This window comes from Aptenodytes patagonicus, chromosome 1, assembly GCF_965638725.1.
Source record: "Aptenodytes patagonicus chromosome 1, bAptPat1.pri.cur, whole genome shotgun sequence".
Lineage (NCBI taxonomy): Eukaryota > Metazoa > Chordata > Aves > Sphenisciformes > Spheniscidae > Aptenodytes > Aptenodytes patagonicus.
In genome coordinates, this window is record NC_134949.1 from 74,255,269 (window position 1) to 74,280,081 (window position 24,813).

The window sequence follows — 24,813 nt, forward strand, 5'->3', positions numbered from 1 at the left end:
TGACAAGCTCAGGAAAAAAGGTGTTTCACAAGAGTGTACAAAAGGAATACACTTGCACATTTTCTACCTAATTAATTTTTGACCACTGTGGATAAACATGTGTTTTGGGACCTTTAACAGAGGGCAGAACTGGGAGGAGACAAGATTAAAACTGCCTAAACCATAGTTTGTGTTAGAAGTTAATGATTCTTCTACCAAGTACCAGCACAGCCTTGCTTAAGGAGAGAATACTCTGACTTTTTGAGCTTTTGTGTGGTAGTAAAACTGCTGTTGTTGTGGATACAGAACCTAGGTAGGAACCTCTTTAATATTCTTTTTGTTTGTCTTAACCTTAAAATGTTGCCATTTAGTGTTTGCAGCTAATGAACATTACCTGTGTAGTACTAGTTGCATTTCCTGTGACCAGTAACACCAGTAACATTCCTGTTGTAAATGTCAATGCTTTAATGATGGCATCATACATATGTATGTGTGCCTCTGAACAGTAAGCATCATATGTCTCAAACAATGCAAGCAGCATTGAGGCCTACGCAGCACTGTGGTATTCATTTTTCATATTAGGTTTACTTAAAAGGTCTTATTATGATTCCTTAATATATTTAAAAATCAATAAGACAATTGGATTAGCACTGTAGTTAGCATAAATCAATACAGTTCCGTAAACTACTGGATGAAATGTGGCTCTTGATTTGTGATTTGTTAGTCTACTGGATGGTGGCATAGCCCCTGAGAGTGCAACTGCGGTGAGAAACAGCCCAAGGGCTTACAGTGTCTTTGCTCGATTCTGAAAATTCCTGAAACATCATTGTATTTTTCTTTCATAAGAACCTACAAAACCTGTAGCAAACTATCGTCTTGACCTTTGTAAACTAATTACCTGTTATTCATGCTAAGGTGTTTAAATTGGTGCTCTTATTCATTACAATTTTCTTATAATTAGGGGGTAGAAAACCAAGCTTGATTTTTTTTAATGATCACTAAGGAATAGATCTACCTAACAGGCACGGAGTTAGGCCATGGCCCCTATAAGGTCATATACCCTGAAGGACTGAAGAAGTCTGTGACTGTCCTTTGCAAGGCTGGCTGCTGTACTCTGGAACGATCTTGCAAGGTGCCTCATGTTTCCCATGATGCTGTGAAAGCTCTCAGCTCCCACCAACACAAATGATCCACGCTGATTATTAGTTAAGACCCTTGATCTTCCCCCACCCAAAGTGTTTCTCAGAAGAGACTGTACTGAGCACAAGACCAAATGAGTTTGTCAAATGTTCCCTGGGTATGATGCAAAAGTGAACTGGAAGAGTGTTAACTCTCATTCTCACAGTATGGCTTGAGGTTTTTTGGTGGGGTTTTTTTCCTTATGCTTGCTTTTGGGGACAGGATTGTTATCTTCCCTCGGGAAGGAAGTCAGGGTGATTTCTGTTTAGGTTGATTGACTACCTAAACAATGCCAATATGTTATTTGACTGATCTCATCTTTCTGCAAATGCAGCTACCTCAGGTCATTATTACAGCAGAATGGCTTGTGCAGGCAAAGCGTAATAGTTTTAGAGAAGTCATACTAGTGAAAGGACACATTTGGTGCAGAAAGCTTCACACTTTTCCTTTGCTTGTAACCAGATCCTTGGTTTATTAAACATGGAAAAAACCCACTAGTGAAATAAATCTAAAATAGCAACTTTAACAGTACTTGAAATTGTCAGGCTCAACAGCTAATGTATGTTGACATCAATTGTGAATCAAACTTTTATCTTTTTTCCTAATCTTCTTGTGGCATGGCATTTCCCCAGCCTTGATATCTTCTGTCTCCAGCAAATTTCCATGTAGGTCAGGGTCAACTGAGGATGGGAGGAGATGTTGCCAGCAGCTCCAACTGTTGATCCTTGCACGTAGCGCGCTCTAACATTTCTCCAGCACAGTTGCATCATCTTTTTGCTTCCTTCTCCCCATCCTAGCCTTCCCCAGAAAAAGTAGCACCATCTCCAGTAGCATCTTTGCAAAGCAATGATAAGACGTGTCATTCACCACTGACAGGAGCTGGTCACCCCTGTTCTTGCCTGAGACTCCTTCCCCTGGATCACTGGAGGAGCTGAGCACTGACAGTGCTGAGCCAACTAACTTCCACCTTCTAGCTGGCTTCACACTTTTCTGTGTGCATCAAGCAACTTTTGCCCCATGAAGATGTATTTTATTTTTCTTCTCTTTTTTTATCCTTTATCTTGCCCGGTACCCTAGCCTCTGCCTCTGGATGCCTTTTTCACTATTTGCCTCTAACTGCTTAACCTGCTCTTTGATATTTACTGCTCGCACTTTCAGTCTTACTGTCCTCCCTTCTTGTGCCTTCACAGTCTTTCTCTGAAATGTTCACTGGGATAGCCTGCTAATATCTAAGCAACTTCTGTTACATGTATGGATACCTGACTGCCTTTCTCTTTTCTCTACTTTGCCTCTTATTTCTATCTTCATGTTTCTCTGCTTTCACTTCTTCTCTCCTTATATTGAGATTCTAAGTCATGTCGTAGCTTCAAACTCTCACAAAAGCCACTTCTTTAGTCCTGTGACCTGCAATGACATGCTACACCAGCATCTTATTGTAGTCCTTAATGTATCATGATAACAGGGAGAAGCTAATATCTTCAGGTTACACAGGGACAGATAAATTTCAGAGGACCAGATGCTCAAAAGTATTTGTGTACTAACTTCTCCTGAGCACTAAGAATCTCATTTCACAAACATTTCTGTGGGTAGTTGTGCAGACTTGAGGAAATCGTTTCCTCTACTTCTTGTTCCTATCTGTCCGAGGAGCCAAGTGGAGGAAAAGTTATTTTTTGTCCAGATATATGTTCTGACCCAGACTTACAGCACAGCCACAGAAGCAGTGGTACTCACACAAGTCAAGACTTTGGGAAGCAGATATGAGCAGTGGGAAAGGAAAGTTGTTCATGCCAGCATTAGTACCTAAGGATATGCTCATGAACTTAAGCCCAAGAAAATCCTAAGTTGTTTAAATCTCTGTTTGTGCATTTGTCTTAAACATCCTTAGGTATTAACCTTCTTCCACCTGAGTGAAGAAAAGTGTTCTTCAACCATCATGCGTTAGAGCAATGCTTACCCTTTAAATGCTCTGAAAAATGTTACTCTGCCATATGGCCTGTAGCAGAGCAATTTTCAATTGTAGATGGAGTTTTTCCAGCATTGGAAAAGTTCATCCAACTTTTTTCAGCTCCATTCAAGCATGGAAAACCTCTCTTTGTGTGATTTCCGCCCCCACCCCCCCTTCACCCTTTTCTCAAATGAGGAGACTACTGTGAAAGGTGAAATCAGTTCCTGTGAGCTATGATTTCTCAGTTCTGACTTGGGGTCATTAGTTTCAATACTCCTACCTCCCCTGTATGTCAAGATCTGAAGATCTGAAGAGGGTTTGTTTCAAGTGACCCATTTTTTCTGAGAGGCTCTGCAGTGGCATCTGGATCTTCCTTCAGAAATCTGTTCTGTTTGTAGTTAGAGTTGCACAAACAGGCAAGTGTTTTCATTCTTTAAATAAATTTTGCAAATAGATACATAGACTTCCCTTACAGCTTTTCACTGAAGTATTCTTTTTAATTGCTTATCCACCTCTCAGATACAGTTTTAAAAAAGTATTGTACTATTCATTGCGATAAAACCAAATTCAACTTAATCATGAAACAAGGCTTTCAACAATAAAAAAATATGTTATATCAAAGGAGAGGAAAGATTTGTTGTCTATGGCTATAGTGTGTGCTCTTCCCAGGGGAACTGGAGCAGTTCTACTGAACTGCTGAGTTGCAGATGATTTCATGCATCAGGGGATATAGGCAGCACTCTGCAAACAGAAGGAGATTAGGGATCCCCTGTATACTATTGCACGAAGAAAAAACATATAATCTCCTTATAGGAGGTCAAGTAGCTAAAATAATCAATTATTTTGTCATTAAGAATTGTTTCCAACAGGCCAGTGTGAAGAAATAAGTCGATGGCTCAGTGTTACTACAGAGATCTTACCAGAACAATGATTGAGTCCTAAGCCATGTGGCCTGCAAATTCAGAGCTTCACTAAGAAGACTCCCTGTGCTTCACCACTGATGCTTTGTTGACCCTTGTAGTTTATTTTTGGACAGAGACTTTGCCTCTTACTCTTTTGTTGAAATTGTCTTTTTAGCATTAAAAGTCATTCTAGACCAAAAAAAGGGGAAGGGGGGGGGGGGGGGCAGTGGGGAGGCTGAAGACCATTTGACTTGAAAAGAAAGATGCCAAAACAAGATACTTCAGAATTTAAACAAATACTCACTTTGAAACACCCAAGTCATTAAGCCAAATCCTTTCCCATGAAAAGGTTCAGCTTCAACATCCTAACATTTTCCTGTAACTACTGTTTCATCAGAAAGGTCCTTAAGCAACTCTATTTTGGCATATGTGCTTTTATACTTATTATTGTTTTTCTCTTGGGTCCAGATCACTCAGTAAAGAAATCAACCATGACAGTGGAAAACGAATCCAGCAATGTCGACGACTCAAATCAGGAAGCAGAACCTGCCCAGCTTTTGGATGATGAAGCAAACAAAAATCTACCAGTCAAAAAGAAGACTTCCTGTTGCACTGGCTTGAAGGTTTGGTGCCTTATCAATATCACCACAAATTACTGTTGTCATATGTTAAGAATTGTTGTTCAAGATACGACATGACAGATTACTTCATTCCTGTTCTGTAATGGATACACGCTGGAGGTACAGGGAAGGGTTGGATCTTGTCTTTGTCCTAAAGAAAATAAAAAATCCTGATTTAACATATTTACTCTCAAGTTACTCATAGGTAGATCCCCTTTTTGGTCATTGGAGAGAGGTAGCAACCTCCAGTGGAAGACTTGAAGCATCCTAAAATGGGTGGCTATGTTATACTGTTGTCTGGAGGTTGGTATCACCACCCATTCTTGTAAGGCCAAAACATGGTGAGGTAAATCATATTCCAGGACTTTTATCTAATTCAGGGCTGTAGGTCAAAAAGTCCACTGATTCCCACAAGCATCCAAGCTTTCAGGAGCACACAAGAAGAATTGACGGAACAAAGCAAGTAAACTAATGAGAATTTTGCTTTTGTGTTAAAGCCTTAGTATTTATTGCTTCTGGCTGAGCTGCAATACTACAAGGGCAAGATTTCTTTTGACAGTGATGTGTTTAGATTTATGTTTTGACTACTTCTTCAGCCAGCTTCATCTCAGGTTAAATTCCATAGGCTCAGTGGAGTTGCAATCAGGGACACATTTCTCTCTACAGAGAGGTCTGTAAAATGAAAGATTAATGTAAAAAAATAAGTAATTGCAAGTGATTGCAAGCTTCTCAACCATCCAGAATAGTTTGGCTCAAGTATCAGGCAAAAGTTGTTATATTTTTTATTTTATCTGACTCACATTTGCCATCCATATACATCTGCAAAAGTAGAATCTGATCTCTCTGGGATACTCACAGGACTAACTTTGCCATCATGTATGTGAGCAATGCTGCACGACTGTGGATTTATGCCTAACTTTATGGTAATTAGTTTAATAGACACAGTACCTTGGAGGTAATAAAAGACAAACTGTTATTCTCCCTCACCTTCCCATCAGATGTTTTGTGGTTTACCTGGGGATCGCATTTTCAAACCCAAAATACACAAGTAATTTTTGTTTGTGTTTTCATGCTTATCAGCAGTTTGTGATTTCAGCCAAAACCCCTGAGAGCACTGCTGGCAAAAGACAAGAGAGGTGGTTCTCACAGGCTTTTTGCCAGTTGAGGTCAGGAAAAATAAAACATGTCAGGACAAAGCCTGCACTTGTGAGATTTTTCACTTCATTCCTGACAAAAAGAGTGCAAACATACCTAATTTCAAGCTTTTACTTCCAGGATTGGCTTCATTTCTTACAGTAGATAGTATTGCAAAGTCTAAATCTATACTTACTTTGGTTTACTTACCCAGCATTGTGTTGTATCGGGACTTTTACCCAGTGAGCAATAAGTCTATTTGTTTTTTAGACTATGTTGAAATAGTTGGATAATATTTAAACAAACTTAGTTTAATTTTTTATCAAATTAATCTTTATTTGCAAAAACCACAATGGATGTTTGTAGAAGCAACTATAAAATTAAAGAATATTAAGCTTTCCCTTATGAGGTATATGGTATACAGGCAACATAGCCATAATCCACACATTTCAAAACGTATCATTTGAGACAGAGATTAACTCAGTCAGTTTGTACCACCTTACACATACTGGGATATCATAGGAGCTTGCATAAAGCCTTTATTTTGATGCCATGAGTATATGTTTGAGTTACAACCAGTTGTAAACTGGCCTAAAATAAGTGATGTGGCCCAAGCAGAAGATAATTGGGGCTAAGTTTAATTTTAGGTTGGGCTAGTATCACTAAATCTATCTTGATGAGGTATTTTACCTCTGGCAAATTTTACATTTCTGCAACACCTAGAAATTTAGAAATCCCACCATTTTGGATGCCCAGCCCTGGGCCTCAGCTTTTTGATAAATTTAACCTCAGGATATCAGTAAGGTAAGTAGTCCCCAGTGAGTTGTTTGCCAAATTTAAGTTCCACAGTCCATAGGATTTCTGTTTTGGAAAACCTCTGGCCAGCAATGCAGGGAAGATCAGGCTTTCTGGTCATTAAGGTGGCTATTGAAACCTGAACCCTAACGCAAGGAGCTGTTCTCAGTGCAGCACCTAGCACCAGCCCTCTCCAGCAGGGAAAACCAGAGCAGGAGCAGACATTGCTGAGAGACCACCCTGGTGCTCCGTAGCATTAGGGTACACGAAAATTCACGCACAACGTTGTCACTGCAATTTGAGTAACAAACGTATACCACGATGATGATTGCTTCACACAGTTTTAAACATATTTGATCCCTCTGTGACCAGTTTCCCTGCCTCTACCTCCCATTTTCTGTCTTAATCTTTCCTCAGGCATTTCTCGCTGCTTTATCATTCAGCTACTTGAGTAAAACGTTGTCTGGTACAATTATGAAAAGCTCCATCACTCAGATTGAACGAAGGTTTGACCTGACGTCCTCTACTGTTGGTTTTATCGATGGGAGCTTTGAGATGGGTAATTTATGTTCCATACCATGCAGAAAACTGTTCAGAGAAATATGAGGTACAGCATTTGGCATTAATTTTGGTTCATTACCTTCCAGGTAACTTGCTCGTGATTGCATTTGTAAGCTACTTCGGAGCTAAACTTCATAGGCCCAAAGTAATAGCTGTTGGATGCTTTACTATGGCTTTGGGAAGTCTTTTAACAGCAATGCCTCATTTCTTCATGGGATAGTAAGTACCAATCAAGATTAACTTGGGTAACCTAACGTTGGAATTGGATACTGCTTTCTGGTTTTTGAATGAAACTTGGTGTATATTAAGTCTTAGATTTCCAAAGGCCTATAGAGCCTCACCTCGATGTGCAATGAATCACGTTTGACACACACATCAATGTTCATTTTATCTGCTTGGAAAAATATGGTTCTTCTGAAGTAAAAGTTCAACTGCCAAAAAAAAAAAAGGAAAATCAAAATGCTTTAGATTTCAGACTTGTTCAGAAAAGAGGCAGAGAAGGAAATTATTTTAGAAAATCATTAGATTTTTTTTTTCAGGAGAAAACACTTACCTATGAAAAACTTATGAAAATTCAAGTTTCAAACAAAATATATTGTTCTTTGAAAATCTTCAACCATGCTACTATGCTGGTGCTATTGCTTTAATGAATTATATACTCTTCCTGAATGGCTAACTGTAAGAACACCTTACTGGGAAGATCAGCGTTAACCTAATCATTGCTTGCTAATAGAGATGTCAGGATCATGTAAGCAGGAAAGTCAAACCGCTATGAATCACAGTAAAATGATGAGGGGTATAGAATCCACCTATATGATTTCCAGAGTAAGTTTGTGCTGTTTTGAACAGGACCTCAAAACTCTGAGTGGGTAACTTCATATTGAGTGACATATCTACCTGAAATATGACTTTATTTATAGTAACAGGTAACTTTTGTGTAAAATCAGGGATTCAGAGCTCACTCCTTGAAGAAACCAACCTACAGAGGTGCTCATTAGAAGAAATCCCACTCCTTGAAAGAGGAAACCAGAGCCTTGTTGTGTAAGATGGCGCATTTTGCTCTCCTGTGGCAAACAGCTGCTCCTCACACAAAGCAGCCTCTCAACTTCACGCAGAGCCTGCAGATGGATCAGTGCTGGTAGAACTGGTACCAGGGTTTTTCCTGTTCCAAATGCACATGGCTGGTTAAACTGATTTTCCGTGGCTGGTTAAGTTAATTTTTATTCATATGCTCCAGGCTCAGAGCTTTACTGCATGTTGCTTACATGCGATAATAAAGACATGTAGATGTGGTACTTAGGGACATGGTTTAGTGGTGGACTTGCCAGTGCTATGTTAATGGTTGGACTTGATGATGATAAAGGTCTTTTCCAACCTAAACGATTCTATGATTCTAATGTTTCTAGCCATATCTTTGATACAGTGATAGCATAGACTAAGACACATTTCCGTTGCTCTCTTAAATGTATTAGAATAATTTTAGGTATACTACTGTAAAAAGAAAACTAAGGAATACTTTTTTTATCATGACAGTGGATCTTGCACTAGCATCAGACTTGCATTTTCCACTGCTTAATCCAAACTATGTATCTTGCTCACCTACACTGGGAAACTCATACAGTTTCTCATGTACCTATGCCTGAATTTTTATGGTAAAACTGTTCTGCACTGTCTCTTCTGATGAATGCATTTTGTTTCAACCTGAAAAAGAAGCCTGCCTGGTCTAACAGAGCCAGCACAGTTCCAAGAAGCAGAATGTGTGCTTTACCATGTTGTTCTGCTTAAGCTAATTGTACTTTGCACCTCGGCAGGGCTCATATCTGAGAAAAGGATCATGCTAAAGCAGCTGAACGGCTTCCAGCACCTGAGCTGCTCAGCTGCCACCCCGCAGCATTGCTCTGCTCCCTGTAAATACAGCTAAAGAGTCTTTTAGCCACTAACTTTATTCACCCACTGCTATACAACAGCTCTTTCTAAAGCCAATGCCAATTATCAGGCAAACAGGTACCTCCTGAGGATGACTTCTCCTTTTCTCACTCCTCTCCTCCCCCCAACCCCAAAATTCATATCTACGATGAAAAGGGGGACTCACACTCACACTCAAGACATTCTTCTTTTTCTCCATGATTGTGGGGTCAGCATAGGGAGCTCGCTTGGACCTGACCCTAAATTTTGATACTGACAGTTCAATCCTACCTGAATTACTTTCAAAAGCCCTTTTGAATTTTACAGCTTAGAATGTTATGTCTTCTAGACAGATTATTCTAACTTTTATTTGTTCTTCATTTTAGTGTTATCGATTTCCAACATGTGTTTAAATAATCTTCTTTTTTGCTCCTTTAGTAGGATTTGATTTTTGGATTGATATTTAAACAAAGATACCTTTCTCTTTAGGGAAACAGCAGTCAAGTGATTCCTGCCCTACTACACTAGTATTTCCCAAGTGAACACTGCTTCTAAACCTACTATTGTGTGTTTTCAGTTATAAGTATGAGACAGCATCACATACAGCTTCTTCAGCCAATTTAAGTTCAAGCATAAATCCCTGTTCCCTACATCAACATGTGAACGAAACCTTGTTGGAAATCTCCCAATCAGGTAAGGAACTGTAAGTGTAAGTACAAATAGAGGAGCTAGTTTTATCCTTGGTTGCAAGTAGAGTAAATCATTGCCCCATGCAAGATGCTCAGTTAGATTTCTAACTTCAGTCTCCACCTGTCTGGGAACATTACCAACACTTAAATGCACTTTGTGCATTTCATTTGGAGAAGAAACATCTAGCAAACACAAATTACTAGGATCCAGATCCCCAGTTTCCTATGTTCACACTTCCAAATTACAGTAAAATCACCCTAACGCTGAAGTGGATGCTGAGACTGTGTGCGAAGAAGTTTCTGAAGGGATTCAATTACCCAGGACCTGAAGTTGGGGAGGTGGAAGAGATAGCATGAAAGGACATGAAACTGCACAGAGTTAACTGGAAATAAATGGAGATTTCTATGATTTTGCTTACTATATGGAATAAAGCTGTTTTACATGTTGCTTTGCATGGGACATAGGTAGAGAAAGAGCCAAGCTGTGCCCCAGAAACCATCTCAAACTTCTCAAGTTAAAGATATAAGTTATATGCCAGATAATATATTTATGACAATATCAGTCTGCCATTTTTTTTTACATGGGCATTTATTCTGATGGGTGATAATTATCTGTATTTCTAGAAACCAAATACAATGGAGGTGGAGGAAAGTGTTATTAGAAGGTTATTAAAAGGTATAATGAGGTTGACAGCCTTTCATTAATCTTCCATAAGGATAATGTTGTTAATACTTTTAATACTAAACTATAATCATTTCATGTGCTGAATTTCCTGTGATTTGTCATTGTTTCCCATTCAACTATTCTATTACAAAGATGTAAACTCTCATTATCTGCAGGCTGTGAGAAAGAACCGTCATCACATATGTGGATATATATCTTACTGGGAAACCTGTTACGTGGAATTGGTGAGACACCGATAACACCATTGGGCATTTCTTACCTTGATGATTTTGCTAAAGAAGAGGATGTTCCTGTGTATGTAGGTAAACTCAACATGAAGTAAACTGAGAGATTCATAGTGTAAGAGGTTGATCATCTTTTGCAGAAGAAAACATTCAGCCATTAAAATGTACTAGCATCTGCTTCATTATATTTTCAGCATGTTTGCACACAATAGCCATGTTGGGCCCAATGTTTGGTTTCCTGTTGGGATCTTTATGTGCAAAACTGTACGTGGATATTGGATTTGTGGATTTAGGTAAGCAAAATGGAGGTAAAGTGAAAGTAAGCTAATATCTGTTGGTAAGAGGTTCCTTTACACATTTGCATAAGTTTGTATTATATTAATTATATTAGTATTATTTATCTTTAATTTCTATTTATTTCATTAATTTTTATATACTTTATTACAATTTTATTAAATTACTGGAAGCTTTTAGGGTAGAGGCAGAATTAGACAGGGAACATATTTTCGAATTGTGTTTTAGGATTAAAGGATTAAAATACATGTTTAACTTTAGAAATTAGTACCAAGAACTCTCACAGACCCAAGATGTTTTACTAAACTGGGATCTTAATGAAAGGATTCTGCTAGCATAGCAGTTTTACAGTTTTGGTGGATTATCCGCCCTTTCAGCTGAGCATTTTACATTATTTACAATTCATGGAATGTTTGCAATACATTATACACTTTTTGCCAGCCCTTGCTTATTCAGGTGAAGAGAAAACACATGTATGTAATCACATCTGCAAAATGCCAGAGGGAGCAGAGCAATCCCCATAAGTGGTGGCCATGGCCCTGCATCCTGTTCCCTTTCACTGGAAGAGGCAGGAGCCATCTCTGAGGTGGTGTTTTCTGGCCAGCCCACCTCCCCACCCACTGGACCAGCCTGATGGGAAGTCAGGCAGTGCGGACTGGTGACGGCTTTTTCAGGAAAAGGCCCAGTGTAGCAGCAGCAGTGGGTGATCCTGTTTTACTAGCAGGACAGAGAAGTTTTCAGATCTTCAGGATCCTGTAGGTAGATGAACTATTTTGTCTTTGCCCTTTGTTAAGCCAATGTTTGATTTTGCTTAAGCATAAGGACAGTGAGCCAATTCTGGTCACGCAGTGAAAAGTCTTATAGTGTTGGTCCACCACCAAACATGCCAGCATGTAACAATCATAAAAATACAACCAACTATTCTCATCTTCCTTGCAATACAAAGTTTAAAGTCGTGGCTAATCTCATCAATGCCACAGAGAATGTCCATATGTTTAATAGTAGCCAACACAATTCAGTTTTGCAGAGGATGGTCTCAGTAGAAATGCATCAGGCCTAAAAGGACCCCATGCTTGAGGTCTGTCTGCCACCCATTTTGATTTCCTATGTGTTGACTAAAGACCTCTGTGTTGCCATGTATGCCACATGAAGTTGCAGTCAGCATATCATGTAGAAAGGCAAATGAAACATAACACCAGGGTATGATTCCTGATGCCTTCACTGCATGAACGGTCTCACATTAGATGATTATCATTACCACTGAAAGTCAGACATTGTAAAATGTAGCTGTTTTAGCAGATAAAGGGTGGGAAGGTTCAACTTGTTCATTTAGGTAACTTGTATCTGTTTCCCTCAATTCTAGGAAGCATCACTATCACCCCACGCGATTCCCGCTGGGTGGGTGCATGGTGGCTTGGTTTTTTAATAAGTGGAGTAACCAGTTTTCTAGCTGCTATTCCATTTTGCTTCCTGCCGAAGAGCCTGAAAAAGCCAGAGGAAGCCAATAATGAAAAAACTTCATATGGTCTCCTGGAAAACATGGGTGCCACGAGGAAGATACTTCCTCCTGCAAAACCTAAACCAAGGAAGTGCTCAGTAGTACTGAAAGGCAAGTGTTTTGCAAGTTTTTTAAATGTGAAAAGCAATAAGCACAATGTACAGCAGGAATGTAATAGTTCTGCAGAATATTTTGCCTCCCCTGCACTTCAGTCTAAACCAGTTAGCTATCCCCAGGAAAGGAGTATTCTGCTAATGATTATTAGAAGTCAAAGAGCTTCTTCAAGACTGTGAGATTCTTCATGCGTCACCTGCAATGCATCATTGCCTGAGTGGCACCTACATCTAAAATTTTGTGCTAGAAGAAATTTGAACAGTGGAAAAATTGTTTCTGTATCAAGACATAAAGAAAATATTAGAAGGTTCCTTTCTCAATATGGTAAGAAAAATTATTTATCTGATGATCACAGAGCTCATGGAGACTCTGAAGCACGTTGCTGCCTGAGGAAAATACAGCAGGCTTGAATATCAGCTCTGGTTGTGCAGTGGTTAGGCTAAGAAAGGGGTGGAAAGGTGTGGGGAAGAGATGGCTTTGAATCATTAGTCAAGTTCTCCTGTCTTTTTTCAGATCCCAATGGAAGACATTGGGCGTCTCACAAAGGCATCTCTCAAATAGCCTTGAACCTGTAAGCTGAAAGAAGTCTTTGCTGTGTGGAGCCCTTCAGTCTTCATGTGCAGATCTCACTAGAGCACCCAGGCCTTAACCCATACTTCTGTCTTCTTTTAAGATTCTCTTCCTGTATCTCAATCTCTGGTGTTTTTCAAGAACCTGATTTTGCTTTCAGATACTCGCATGCAAATAAAGATCAGTATGACCAGCACTTGGACAGCTGAGAGAAGGATTTTTCCCTAAGTTTCATAGATTACTCAGCAGTAATTATGCCATGCATCTTTCAAAGCCAACTCATATATCCCTTTCTTTCAGATTTCTGTACCTCCCTGAAAAAAGTATTGAGTAATCGAATGTACTTTACATTTCTGTGTTGCTCACTGTTACAGTTCAGTAGCTTTATTGGTTTCTTGACTTACAAACCAAAGTACATGGAACAGCAGTATGGACAATCTACATCTAAATCTAACTTTCTAATAGGTGAGTTACACTGTGCAATGACTGCTTATGCTATAAGCAGTACATGGGGAGAAGTTCTGGTATGCTTTTTCTGGGACTGAATTCCTTGCGGAACAGGCTGATGTAAATGGTGATCTCTCCTGAACTTCAATTACATAAAGGCAGCATACAAACTACAGTTTTGGTCCCTATGGGACCAGAATAAATTATTATATTAAATTATATTATTTATGTTCTATTATGTTCCATTATGTTCTATTATCATAGAATCATAGAATCATTAAGGTTGGAAAAGACCTCTAAGATCATTGAGTCCAACCGTCGACCCAACACCACCATGCCCACTAAACCATGTCCTTAAGTGCTGCATCTACACGTCTTTAAAATACTTCCAGGGATGGGGACTCAACCACTTCCCTGGGCAGCCTGGTCCAATGTTTCACCACTCTTTCAGGAAAGACATTTTTCCTCACATCCAATCTAAACCTCCCCTGGCGCAACTTGAGGCCATTTCCTCTTGTCCTATCGCTAGTTACTTGGGAGAAGAGACCGACACCCACCTCACTACAACCTCCTGTCAGGTAGTTGTAGAGAGCGATGAGGTCTCCCCTCAGCCTCCTCTTCTCCAGGCTAAACAGTCCCAGTTCCCTCAGCCGCTCCTCATAAGACTTGTTCTCCAGACCCCTCACCAGCCTCGTTGCCCTTCTCTGGACACGCTCCAGCACCTCGACATCCTTCTTGTAGTGAGGGGCCCAAAACTGAACACAGTATCTGAGGTGCGGCCTCACCAGTGCCGAGTACAGGGGCACGATCACTTCCCTATATGAAGAATTATGTCCTATTATATTAATTATATTATAACAAAGGCACCCCAAATATGCAATGAATGTGGTGTGGGAGTTTTAAATGCTGCAACATCTGACTAATGCCTTACAATGGAAGTGGGTTTTGAGGGTTAGGCACTTCAAAAATAGCATACTCAACCCAGGGATTAGGCTGCGCACAAAGCCACCTAAAGTCATCATAATACAACGTAAAGCTGCCAGGGATATCAAGCTGAGGACAGAATTTGGCTCTTAAACCCAGTGTGACTCTTTTATTTTAACATTCCCCTTCTATAATCTCTTTCAGGATTGACATCCTTACCTCCTGTAGGTATTGGGATTTTCCTAGGAGGGCTTATAATGAAAAAGTACAAAATGAGCATCATTGGAGCAACCAAGTTTGCATTTACCATGTCATTTTTGGCCTACACCATCACTCTCTTGCACTTTTTTGTTGGCTGTGAGAACCATGTGGTAGCAGGAATGACAGTGTCCTATGAAGGGTGAGTATAAAATGAAGAAGAGTATGTTTTTCTCCACGGCAGCAATAGTTCAAAAAATGTACTATGACATCAAGGCTAAAAGAGAAACATGCTTTTGCAATGCTTAAGAGAAAGTGAACACTACCACTTGTCATTGTGGTCGTTTTGTTGGTCAGCAGAGTGTCAGCCTGGCAAAGCACAACACTGGTTAAAGATTAATTAGAAATACATTAGCAAAATTGCATCATTACCGATGTAGGCCATTTGGCTGTGTGGGGTGGTATTGCTGTTTCACACAGTGCTACCTCTACACCAGAAGCAATTTTCTAGCGAAGTATATTCAGTAAAATGGTGAAGCGTATGTAACAGAGGGCATTGGTAGTATGTCCTGCACAGAGATGGAACGATCATAACATGCGTAGACTCTCAGCCTACTGTAAGCCAAAATGAAGCTTTTATGCCGACTGAAGATGCTTTCTCCTCTCAAGAGAGAACGAGGGTTTAAAAGTTACAGGCTGTTATTTTTTCTTGGAGTGAGTAAAGATACCAGTACAGGGGATGCATGCTAGGACATGGCTGTCCAAGGGGCCCAGCGACACACAGGCATATGGGTTGTCACTGCCTCATGTCCAGCCTGCTCAGAGTACCCCATGGCTAGTGTGAACCTGTTTGCATCTCCCCAAAGGCTTACCCATGGTTCAACAATTTGTCACTACAGTTCATTTATCAAGCCATACTGGTTTACAGCTGAAAAGGTGGAACTGGACAGGCAGGATGCCAAGGATGTTTATTTTTGTTGGAACCTGAGGACTAATGGTCTTTTGCTTGTCCTGTACCCTGCAATGTTTTCACTAACAATGCAAATGGTGGACCAGGGAATATGCTTAGTAAGCGCTGAGATGAAAGAGATGGCAAGGACGTAAGCTTAGTTAACCCAGAAAGGAGAAGATGAGGGAAGACATCCCTCTTTGTTAGAGATCTCAATACTCAAAGGATGTCTGAAAATAAAAGGGAATACTGCATTCTCTGTATCCTTTAAGAAGAGTTAGGCTAGGCTTTAAGAGAGGAGTATTTTTAATTATGGAGACCAGGAAATCGAGTTTTTATAATTGGTGCATTTTTACAAACAGGTAAAGATGTATGTGATAAGACTGTGTTAACTCTTGCTAGCTCTATGTACAATTAGGGGATAGCCTAGCTGACCTCTCAAAGCCTTTCAGGTTTTCCTTTTTCTTTTCTGTCAACACCTGCCAGCTAAAATCAGTAGCAACATTTTTATTTGTTTTAAAATTCTTTATAATCTAGTTATCACTTTAATATCAGTGCAAGTAGGATGGAATCTCAAGCAAAAAGATCAATACTGTAGAGACTCAGCTATGAAAACATATGTCCTGGGCATATGAGGTGGGTTTCAGGACAGTGACATTGTCACACAGAAGGGACTACATTGCCATTAGCACTGAATTAAAAGTTCTTACACCTGTCTGAACTTAACTTCCAAGCAAACCCATTCCGTACCATGAAAATTCCGTATTTTCTGAGTGCAACTCTGACTGCAAATGTGCCTCCAATGTGTGGGATCCTGTGTGTGGAGACAATGGACTCACATACGTTTCGGCGTGTCTAGCTGGGTGTACAACTTCGGTGGGACATGGAAAGAACACAGTAAGACCCTGCTTCAGTTTCTGAGGTTTTTTTACTAGCTTATTTTCCATGTAACATCAGGGATTTAGTAGTATAATGCATTTAAGTGAAACCAAAGTTACTGGGGACCAGTCAGTAAAGTATTTATGATTTCTGGCTACAAACAACACAGAAGACAGAGATTTCTCTGAGTTACTGCACATTAAGCAAAAAGGCCTAGCTCCTTGTTGTAGATCCTAGCTTTCATCTTTTGTAGATTGAACAAGAGGGGGAAACAGACAATTCAAAGTGGTTGTTGTCTGAAGGTTGTCCATGGCTTGCCTTTCATAAACCTCATTCTGGCTGCCCTGAGGTTTTCAGCCAACAGTTGAAGTACACTAAGATAGTGTAGTATCTTCCCTGATATTAATCATTAATGTGTAAGTATGAAGAACGATTTGAGGGGAGGCAGCTTGTTTCCTCCCTGTGAGACTCTGGGATGGCAGGATACCGCTTATTTTTCTGGGTGACTGATTTCTGCTCAGCACAGAGTGCTGGGGATAATGCACAGAGTCCCAGAGAGGAAGCTCCAGTCCATGGATATAAGCCTTCATTGGACTGTGTCATTCCCCTGTTTTCTGATGCCAGATGATCACTCCAGAAGATACATGATCTGGAGCTGTCTCTTGCACTCAGAATTTTCTCTCTAACACATTGTGCTTTGTGGCTGGTTTCTCTCCGATGTCTACAGTCATCTTCTCCAAAAGACATTCTTTGCTAAAATCTTAAGGTGGAAGGCAGGGGAGAAGGGCTCAACAGCATCCATGACAGTGGGACTACTGCCTCCCACACAAGTCTGTCTCTGTAGAGGTTAAGGTTTGTGGCTCACAGTTCCCCTTACCTCAGCACATCCTCAAGCCCTTCAAGCCCTGGTTAAAAGCTATTGCTCCTAAGCTATCAGTACACTTACTGCTGATCTCAGGGTTCTGTATGAGCTGTGTCTTGACAGGTAGCTGCTGCTTACAGCTGTGAGGTACCTCTGGCAGATCAGCATTAACAGAGAGAGACCTGTGATCCAGGTGCTTTCCACAGAGACAAGTCAGCTAACAGGTGGTGTCACCTAGTTGCAAAAGGCACAGCTCCTTGAGCCTCGCTTTTCCCCTGCCCTGCAGGGACACAAAGCTGAGGCCAGCCTCAGAGATCCTGCAGGTACTCCAAACATCTTCCAAAAAGGGGTGCTGTGTCCACTGGTAAAAACATGCTGGCACGGAACATCCCTTCCAACTCTGAGCACTGTTTGGAGGAAAGAAAAGAAGAAGCTGCTGCCCATTGCCTCAAGAAAGGCAAATAAGATAGGAAAAGGATGCTTAGGAAGGCTTCAGGCTCTGCCTGTGTCTGAAGGCAGGATTCCCCATTGCATGAGCAATGTCCTACCAAGCGTGGCCAGCAGGTTGCGAGAGGTGAAGCATGGCCAGCAGGTCAAGGGAGGTGATTCTGCCCCTCTACTCCACTCTGGTGAGACCCCACCTGGAGTACTGCGTCCAGCTCTGGAGCCCTCAGCACAGGAAAGACATGGACCTGTTGGAGCAGGTCCAGAAGAGGGCCACGAAAATGATCAGGGGAATGGAACACCTCTCCTATGAAGAAAGGCTGAGAGAGTTGGGGTTGTTCAGCCTGGAGAAGAGAAGGCTTTGGGGAGACCTTATTGCAGCCTATCAGTACTTAAAGGGGGCTTATAAAAAAGATGGTGGCAAACTTTTTAGCAAGGCCTGTAGCAATAGGACAAGGGGTAATGGTTTTAAACTAAAAGAGGGTAGGTTTAGATTGGACATAAGGAAGAATTTTTTTTACACTGAGCGTGGTAACACTGGCACAGGTTGCCCAGAGAGGTGGTGGATGCCCCATCCCTGGAAACATTCAAGGTCGGGTTGGACGGGGCTCTGAGCAACCTGATCTAGTTGAAGATGTTCCTGCTTATTGCAAGGGGGTTGGACTAGGTGACCTTTAGAGGTCCCTTCCAACCCAAATGATTCTATGATTCTATGGTTCTAAATCTGCTTTGTGTCTTCCAGGTCTTCCATAACTGCAGCTGTCTTGAAGCCAGCAGTTCATGGACAGGAAATAACTCTGCCACCTTGGGACAATGTCCAAAAAGTGAGGATTGTTCAATGAAGTTTATTTATTATACAGTAATACAAGTCATAAGTGGCTTTTGTTATGCATTGGGAGGCACCCCAGCATACATGATTATGTTTAGGTAAGTAAAAATAACTGTGTACCAATGGTTGAGGCTTTCCAATGAGGGGATCAAAGTTGTGTTTATGTTTCTGTCTTTCCCTTAGGAGAAAAGACTCTCTTGCAGTATAACATGCTTTCTTTAATGAGTTTTGTTATTTCCCATTTGTCTGTAGCTGTTAGCATCAAATCTTACTTTGCTGCTGTCTGTAAGTCGGTTCTAATGTGTTGCTTCCAACTACTGCATAATGGTTTCTCTTATGCCTGTTCTATGCCCCCATTTTCCAGAACATGTCCTCTTTCTCTGCTTGGATATTTTGGCTGTATGGATTTTGAAAATGCCATGCGTTTGTCAGGATTTCTGGATGTGGGATTGCCCTAACAGATTGTGCTTATCAGATGTCTGGAAATTCAGGACATCTGAGGGCTCAGTCGGAGGCTTTTATGCCCATGTCTGTTGAGGTACACAGGTGCAAGTGTACCAGGATGTGATGTGGAAGCATGTATGCAAATTAGCATATACTTTTCAGTAACCTGAAGAGAAAGCTCAATCCGTAGAAAAATGCATTAGTGGCAAATTTAATGGTAGTCCTAAGAGCATTAAGTCATCCTAAATGAGCACAGAAAACTGAATGTGAACTCCCCTTCCTTCCTTGCCTCTGTGAGACACCATTCTGAGTGTAGACCATGTTAATATTTGTAAGGGATGGATTCAAGATCAGAGCGTGTTTCTGACACTTGGAGTATGGTTCCCCATGAAACAGATGGGCATATTGCCAGATAGCTTTGCGTAGTTCAAGATGTGGCGTTGTACAGAGGAATGTAGTTCAAGAATAGAAAGATGCCGCACTGATGCAGCTGCTTGCAACATTTTTGTCTTAGGGCACTGTGATATTTCCCATCAAGTGAGGTATATTTCCCATCAAGTGAGGAAAATGTTCGCCAGGGAGTTAAGGCAGTTGGAGAGCCCATTTCAATAAGACTAGGATAGACTGTGATTATGACTTTAAAATTTCACTTCTTTAATTATGCTTAGTGAATGGACTTCCCAGGAGCTATGTGATGGAAAACAATAAATTAATTCACCTTTTTCATACCACTTAATGTATTTTCAGCAGACGTAGGAAGCACTCTCCTTCCAAAGCTTGGCTTTCTGTCATGAAGAGTATTAAATTCAGGGTAATTAACAGCAGTTTAATAGGCATGTCTCAGCACTAGATAAGCAAATACTTCATGCTTAACCCTCTTTCTTTCAGATGCGTTCATCCAGAGTTGAAATCTCTTGCGGTTGGTCTATACACACTCATTATGAGAATGCTAGGTGAGAGAAATCATTCTGAATAACTAAGATGCTTGCTCGTTATGGCTTTAAATGACACCAGTGCAACCACCATTTGTAAACCAGATGTATCCTTGAAATAGCTGTTAGATCCTGGGCTGTTCCTGAAGACCCTGGGTTTTTTTTCCTGAAGGTCCAATATTCAGTCAAGAGTTCATTGGGAAACCAGCTAACACAATTTTGAAAATCTTTGACCTGCTGATTAAATGGTGTTGCAGTTTGGGAGCCTGGTGTTCCAAAATGGGAAAAGTTTCTAAGCAAAATTAAAGTATTATCTTGAATTTCTAAACAACACTATAAGGTTTCAAAGTTATGATTCAACCAATGGCTCACTGAGACACAATGCTGCAAGTAGGATCAAAAAGACGTGCTCTAGTAGGACTTCATTCAACACTAATACAACTCTGCTCATAGCAGAGTGTTTTCTTTATGTTGAAACTTCACTTTCCTGGTAGATGAGAGCTTAGATTTCAATTGCCTTTAAGCATGCTGCAATGCTCTTTTTTTTCCTTTTTTATTTGAGAGTTGCTAATGAGATGGTTGATTAAGATGCCTAGGCAGGCAAGAAAACACCTCTCTGTTTCCTTTTGTTCTTTTTGTCAATGGAATAGGAATACCTGCATTTCAGAAATGTGGAGAAATGTGTGTGAAGGGTCAAGCCACATGGGTTTGCTATGAAGCCTAAAAAATCAACAGCAGCTTATAAGTTTCTACAATCAGAGCTAGATTAGGGCTGTAGTCTCTACTCAGGATTGTGATGGGACATTTTGAGATAGGAAGGTGTATCCACACTTTGTCCTCTTCTACTTTCCTCATCACACAATGAAGGGGCAGAATTTCTGCCCCAGCTCTCAGGACAAGCAATGCCAATGGGATTCTTGGAGCTCTTTCGGCCATGGGAAACAAAACAAAGCATTATGAAAAAAGAACTGCCCCCTTTCTATAGGCTTCTGCTTCAGCACATTAAGCCAGCATGCTCCTTCCATTGCAAGAAAGGGTAGAGCCACTGTCAACGGGTTCACAAAAGCTGGCATTTCTCTTCAGGGACTCGGAGATCAAATCGGATGTGCTCCCATCTTCCTTCTCTAAGGAACCTCCAAAATGAGCACTTGTCCCATCATACCCTGACTACAGCACTGACGGTAGCACTACACAGGCCTTTATAGATAGATTACTGAGTTCAGACTCTCACAAGAGCCCTAGGGTAGAACAGGCTCAGAGTATACCTGTTTTTACAAAATAAATTATTTCCTATATAAGAATGCAGGATGCTCCTGTAGGAACAAAGCTAATGTGAAACATGGTCCTGTAAAAGCTGAAACCTGGATTCCTCTGAAGTTAATATTCGCCTTTACTTCAGCAAGGCTAGGATTTTGTCCCATGTCTGCCAAGTTTTGCAGTAAAGCATAAGCTCATATTTGGCCAAGTCACATTAAGGATGCAACTGAAGTTGCTCTACCCTCATAAACATTTTTGAAAAGCATATTCAGTTTCTCTAATCATGTATACTTGATGTTGTCCCTTCAGGCAGAAGGGACTATCAGCTGCTATCAGACAGATATGAAGTCAGTGTGGATAACTTAGGCTATGCATAGAAGAAGGAACTATGCATCAGTTCAGTGCTCCAAATACACAACCAGTCCAGCTCTCCCTTGCAGGAGCTTAGCATGCACTGGAAGCCAGCAGTGGCTCTCAGAGCCATGTTTGAGAAACCAATGTGCATGACCATGAGCCCGGCCAAACCCATCAGACCACATTTCCTGGGGACTGATGATCCCCACAGCAGAGAGGATGTCCCAGCTTACAGTTACTCTGATAAAGGAAAGAAAAAACTCCCCACAGTCCAATCTACCTATTGCCACTATTGCAGCATGTAACCTGCCACTAATAAAATATAAAGCTGATTTCTAAAAAGATGTCTTTTTCTTGTGATATCTTGTGACATTTTTGTTTGTTTCCTTGCAGCTGGGATTCCAGCACCAGTTTATTTCGGTGCACTGATCGACAGGACATGCTTGAAATGGGGAAGCACAAGCTGTGGGCAGCGAGGGGCTTGCAGGCTGTATGACTCCAGTGCATACAGGTAAGGCAAATTAGGGCACAAAAAGCCTCATGCATTTCCTCCCTACAGACAGACATGCTTTGTTCTGTTATACTGTAGTGTGTGAGGCCACTGATCAAAAATTACGGTCAGATACTAACTCTGGACTCAGATTTAGGACAGTTCAGAATTCCTGAAATTGAGAAATCTTAAGGTCACATCTTAAACTCTTAGTTTTTCAGTCAGTTTTTATGTTGTGCAAAAATAATTTAATAGCAATGACAGAGACTTTCTGGAATGAATTATATATTTTTAATATCCTTTGAGTCAATTTAAAAGATCTGGGATTGTATGGTTTACCATCAAGAGGAAAGGTACCCAAATTTACCTTATTTGCAGGTAGTTTGTTCATACTGGCAAGACTGTTAACTTTGTGCATTGGCCACATTTGAGAGAAAAATAAATGAAAGACACTCATACTGAGCAGCTGAAGATATTGGTTAAACACAAACAATATTGGTCTCCAGGAGGAATATTCCAGAGATTTTTCTGTTTCACCCCAACCTTGGGCGCTTCTGGTGTGTTTTTTATTTTTACATAAAATAGCCCACTCTGGCGATCTCAATATATTTCTAGCCCTAAAAAGTCTAAGGCCTTAAAGTGATACAAAAATGTTTAGAAACAAAGGGAAGATGATGGAAGTTTTGCTTTGCAACTATCTTCATAAGCAAAAACAATATTATCAATTCTTTAACAGATGTTTTTGCAAGCAAAAATGTCCAGTTTGTGGTACCATTCACAAAGAATGAGTTTTAATGTTTTCCTCTAAGCTACTATGTGGTTTTGGTATATATGTGATCCTTAAAAGCCATTACAGTGATTTTCTTCAGTGGCTTTGAAAACCTCAATGCCTGGCACTATCTTCTATGCTCTATCCCACAGGTATGTCTACCTTGGTTTATCAGCGGTGTTAAGAGGTCCTTCCTACTTGATTGCAATCCTTTTTTTTATATTGATAAAGAAACACTTTCAAAATAAGAACTCCAGGCCTATAGAGAATGGAGGAAGAGAAGATGCTCCTATGAATAAAGAAGATAATTGCAAGATCAAAGAACGTTTGCCAGGTTCTTCTGATGCAGAGAATGAATCATGTATTTAGAAAGCCATTTAGACCAGTGTCACAGGAATCAGGACAGCTTCTTTTAGAAACAACTTTCATAATACTATGCATAACTAAATAATAAATAATAACACCATTCAGAAAGTAAAACTAATAGCAAACCTGCCATCAACAACAAGAAAAACTAACATACAAGTACGAAAGCGCCTTACATGTACCTGCTTACCAATAACAGACAGAACAAGTTACAGGAACTGAACCAAATTCTCAACAGATAAAGGAAAACCTCCCTTGGCATTTCTGATAGAGCCAGTCTGCAATTTTTAATGGGGTCAAAGATGACTGCTGGCAGAACAGCCACATGCCAAAGGCCCACAAAATGTGATGTTGATCCTGTACACAGATCCATGTGGTAGGCCTCCACAGGAATGACAAGGCTAGCAGCAGTGTTCTGATTTCATCAAATTCAGTCAGAATTCACCATAAAACCAAAGCCTTCATGCAAAATGTTTCCACCTTATCTAAATGAATCATTGCAACAATTTTCCATCGCAAAATTGACAATAGCAGTATTTTTCCAAGAAGCATTTTATCTTAGCTCAGCTGAAAATTTTATGCCTACTTAAAACTACAAGTAGTTTGCCATAAAGGAAATAATTGTTTTTAAAAATCTCAGAGTTGTAGCATTTATTAAAAACTAATTTTTTTAGTTAAGTGACTATGAAACATGAGAAATAATCTGAATTTTGTAGTGATGTTATTTTCTAAGCAAAATCCATCCAACATATGCTGGTGGCTTTATTGCTATGCCATGTGCTGTCCAGCAGAGGACACTCAAACAATAACATTACCCCTACGACTACTGCAAATACTCGATATATTTGTCATGTTCAGTCTTTGTTGTTCTGGGAGAAGTTCATCGTCAGGCAGGCAAAACACTCACCTGTGCTTTCATGCACCTTAAAACTTTCTCAACTCAAGCCTTTAGCTCATAGATTCAAAGTTGCTTTTGTGTATTTGTTGGTTTGTATTCATCATATTTGCGTCACTTGGAGCTTGACAACTGTTGTTACTTTAAATAAAAAGATGTGTACTTGCGTACCATTTCACAATAGTGACTGAATTCTCTGGTTGATACTTTAAAATAGATGCTCAAGGCTCAGTGGGATACGGTTAATAGACATGTTAGATAAAAAAAGTACATTGAGCAAAATGCTGAGTTGTTCTGAAGTAAGTGTTGTCTGTCACGACAGTTGCTTAACAGTGATTGCAGCAGCTGAAGGAAAAAGAACGGGACTTTTTTTTCCAAATGAAGCGAAGTGATATTTACTGGAGGCAGAGATTCTCCATGTAGCAAGACTGATACGACTCTGCTTGGTCTTGTCTTACAATTGCATTTGCAAGTGTCTTGGTATAGCCAGATATAGCCATAGGAATGACCTGTGGGACCTAAAGAAACGAACAACCTTACCTAACTGTTGAACTTGGGAGTGAGTTCTGGCAGTGAAACTAATTGCAACTGTCTAGTTCTGCTTGTCTTTCAGCTGCTTTGTCCAGATGATATTTTTTAACACGTCTTGGTGCATATATAATTTCCTACGGTGTCTTTAA

The 24,813-nt window shown here is 40.3% G+C and overlaps 1 protein-coding gene across 1 annotated transcript; it reads left to right on the top strand.

Moving 5' to 3' along the window:
- The first annotated feature begins 210 nt into the window (after nt 1–210).
- LOC143162308 (solute carrier organic anion transporter family member 1C1-like) lies at nt 211–24,316 on the top strand. The gene is made up of 15 exons (XM_076342481.1): nt 211–292; nt 4,474–4,628; nt 6,972–7,113; nt 7,202–7,334; nt 9,598–9,713; nt 10,550–10,696; nt 10,813–10,911; nt 12,276–12,521; nt 13,395–13,559; nt 14,670–14,865; nt 16,347–16,509; nt 18,540–18,724; nt 19,959–20,023; nt 22,007–22,124; nt 23,025–24,316. Exons 2-15 carry the CDS (start codon nt 4,497–4,499, stop codon nt 23,239–23,241), a joined length of 2,124 nt encoding a protein of 707 aa, XP_076198596.1. The 5' UTR covers nt 211–292; nt 4,474–4,496; the 3' UTR covers nt 23,242–24,316.
- The last annotated feature ends 497 nt before the right edge of the window (nt 24,317–24,813 follow it).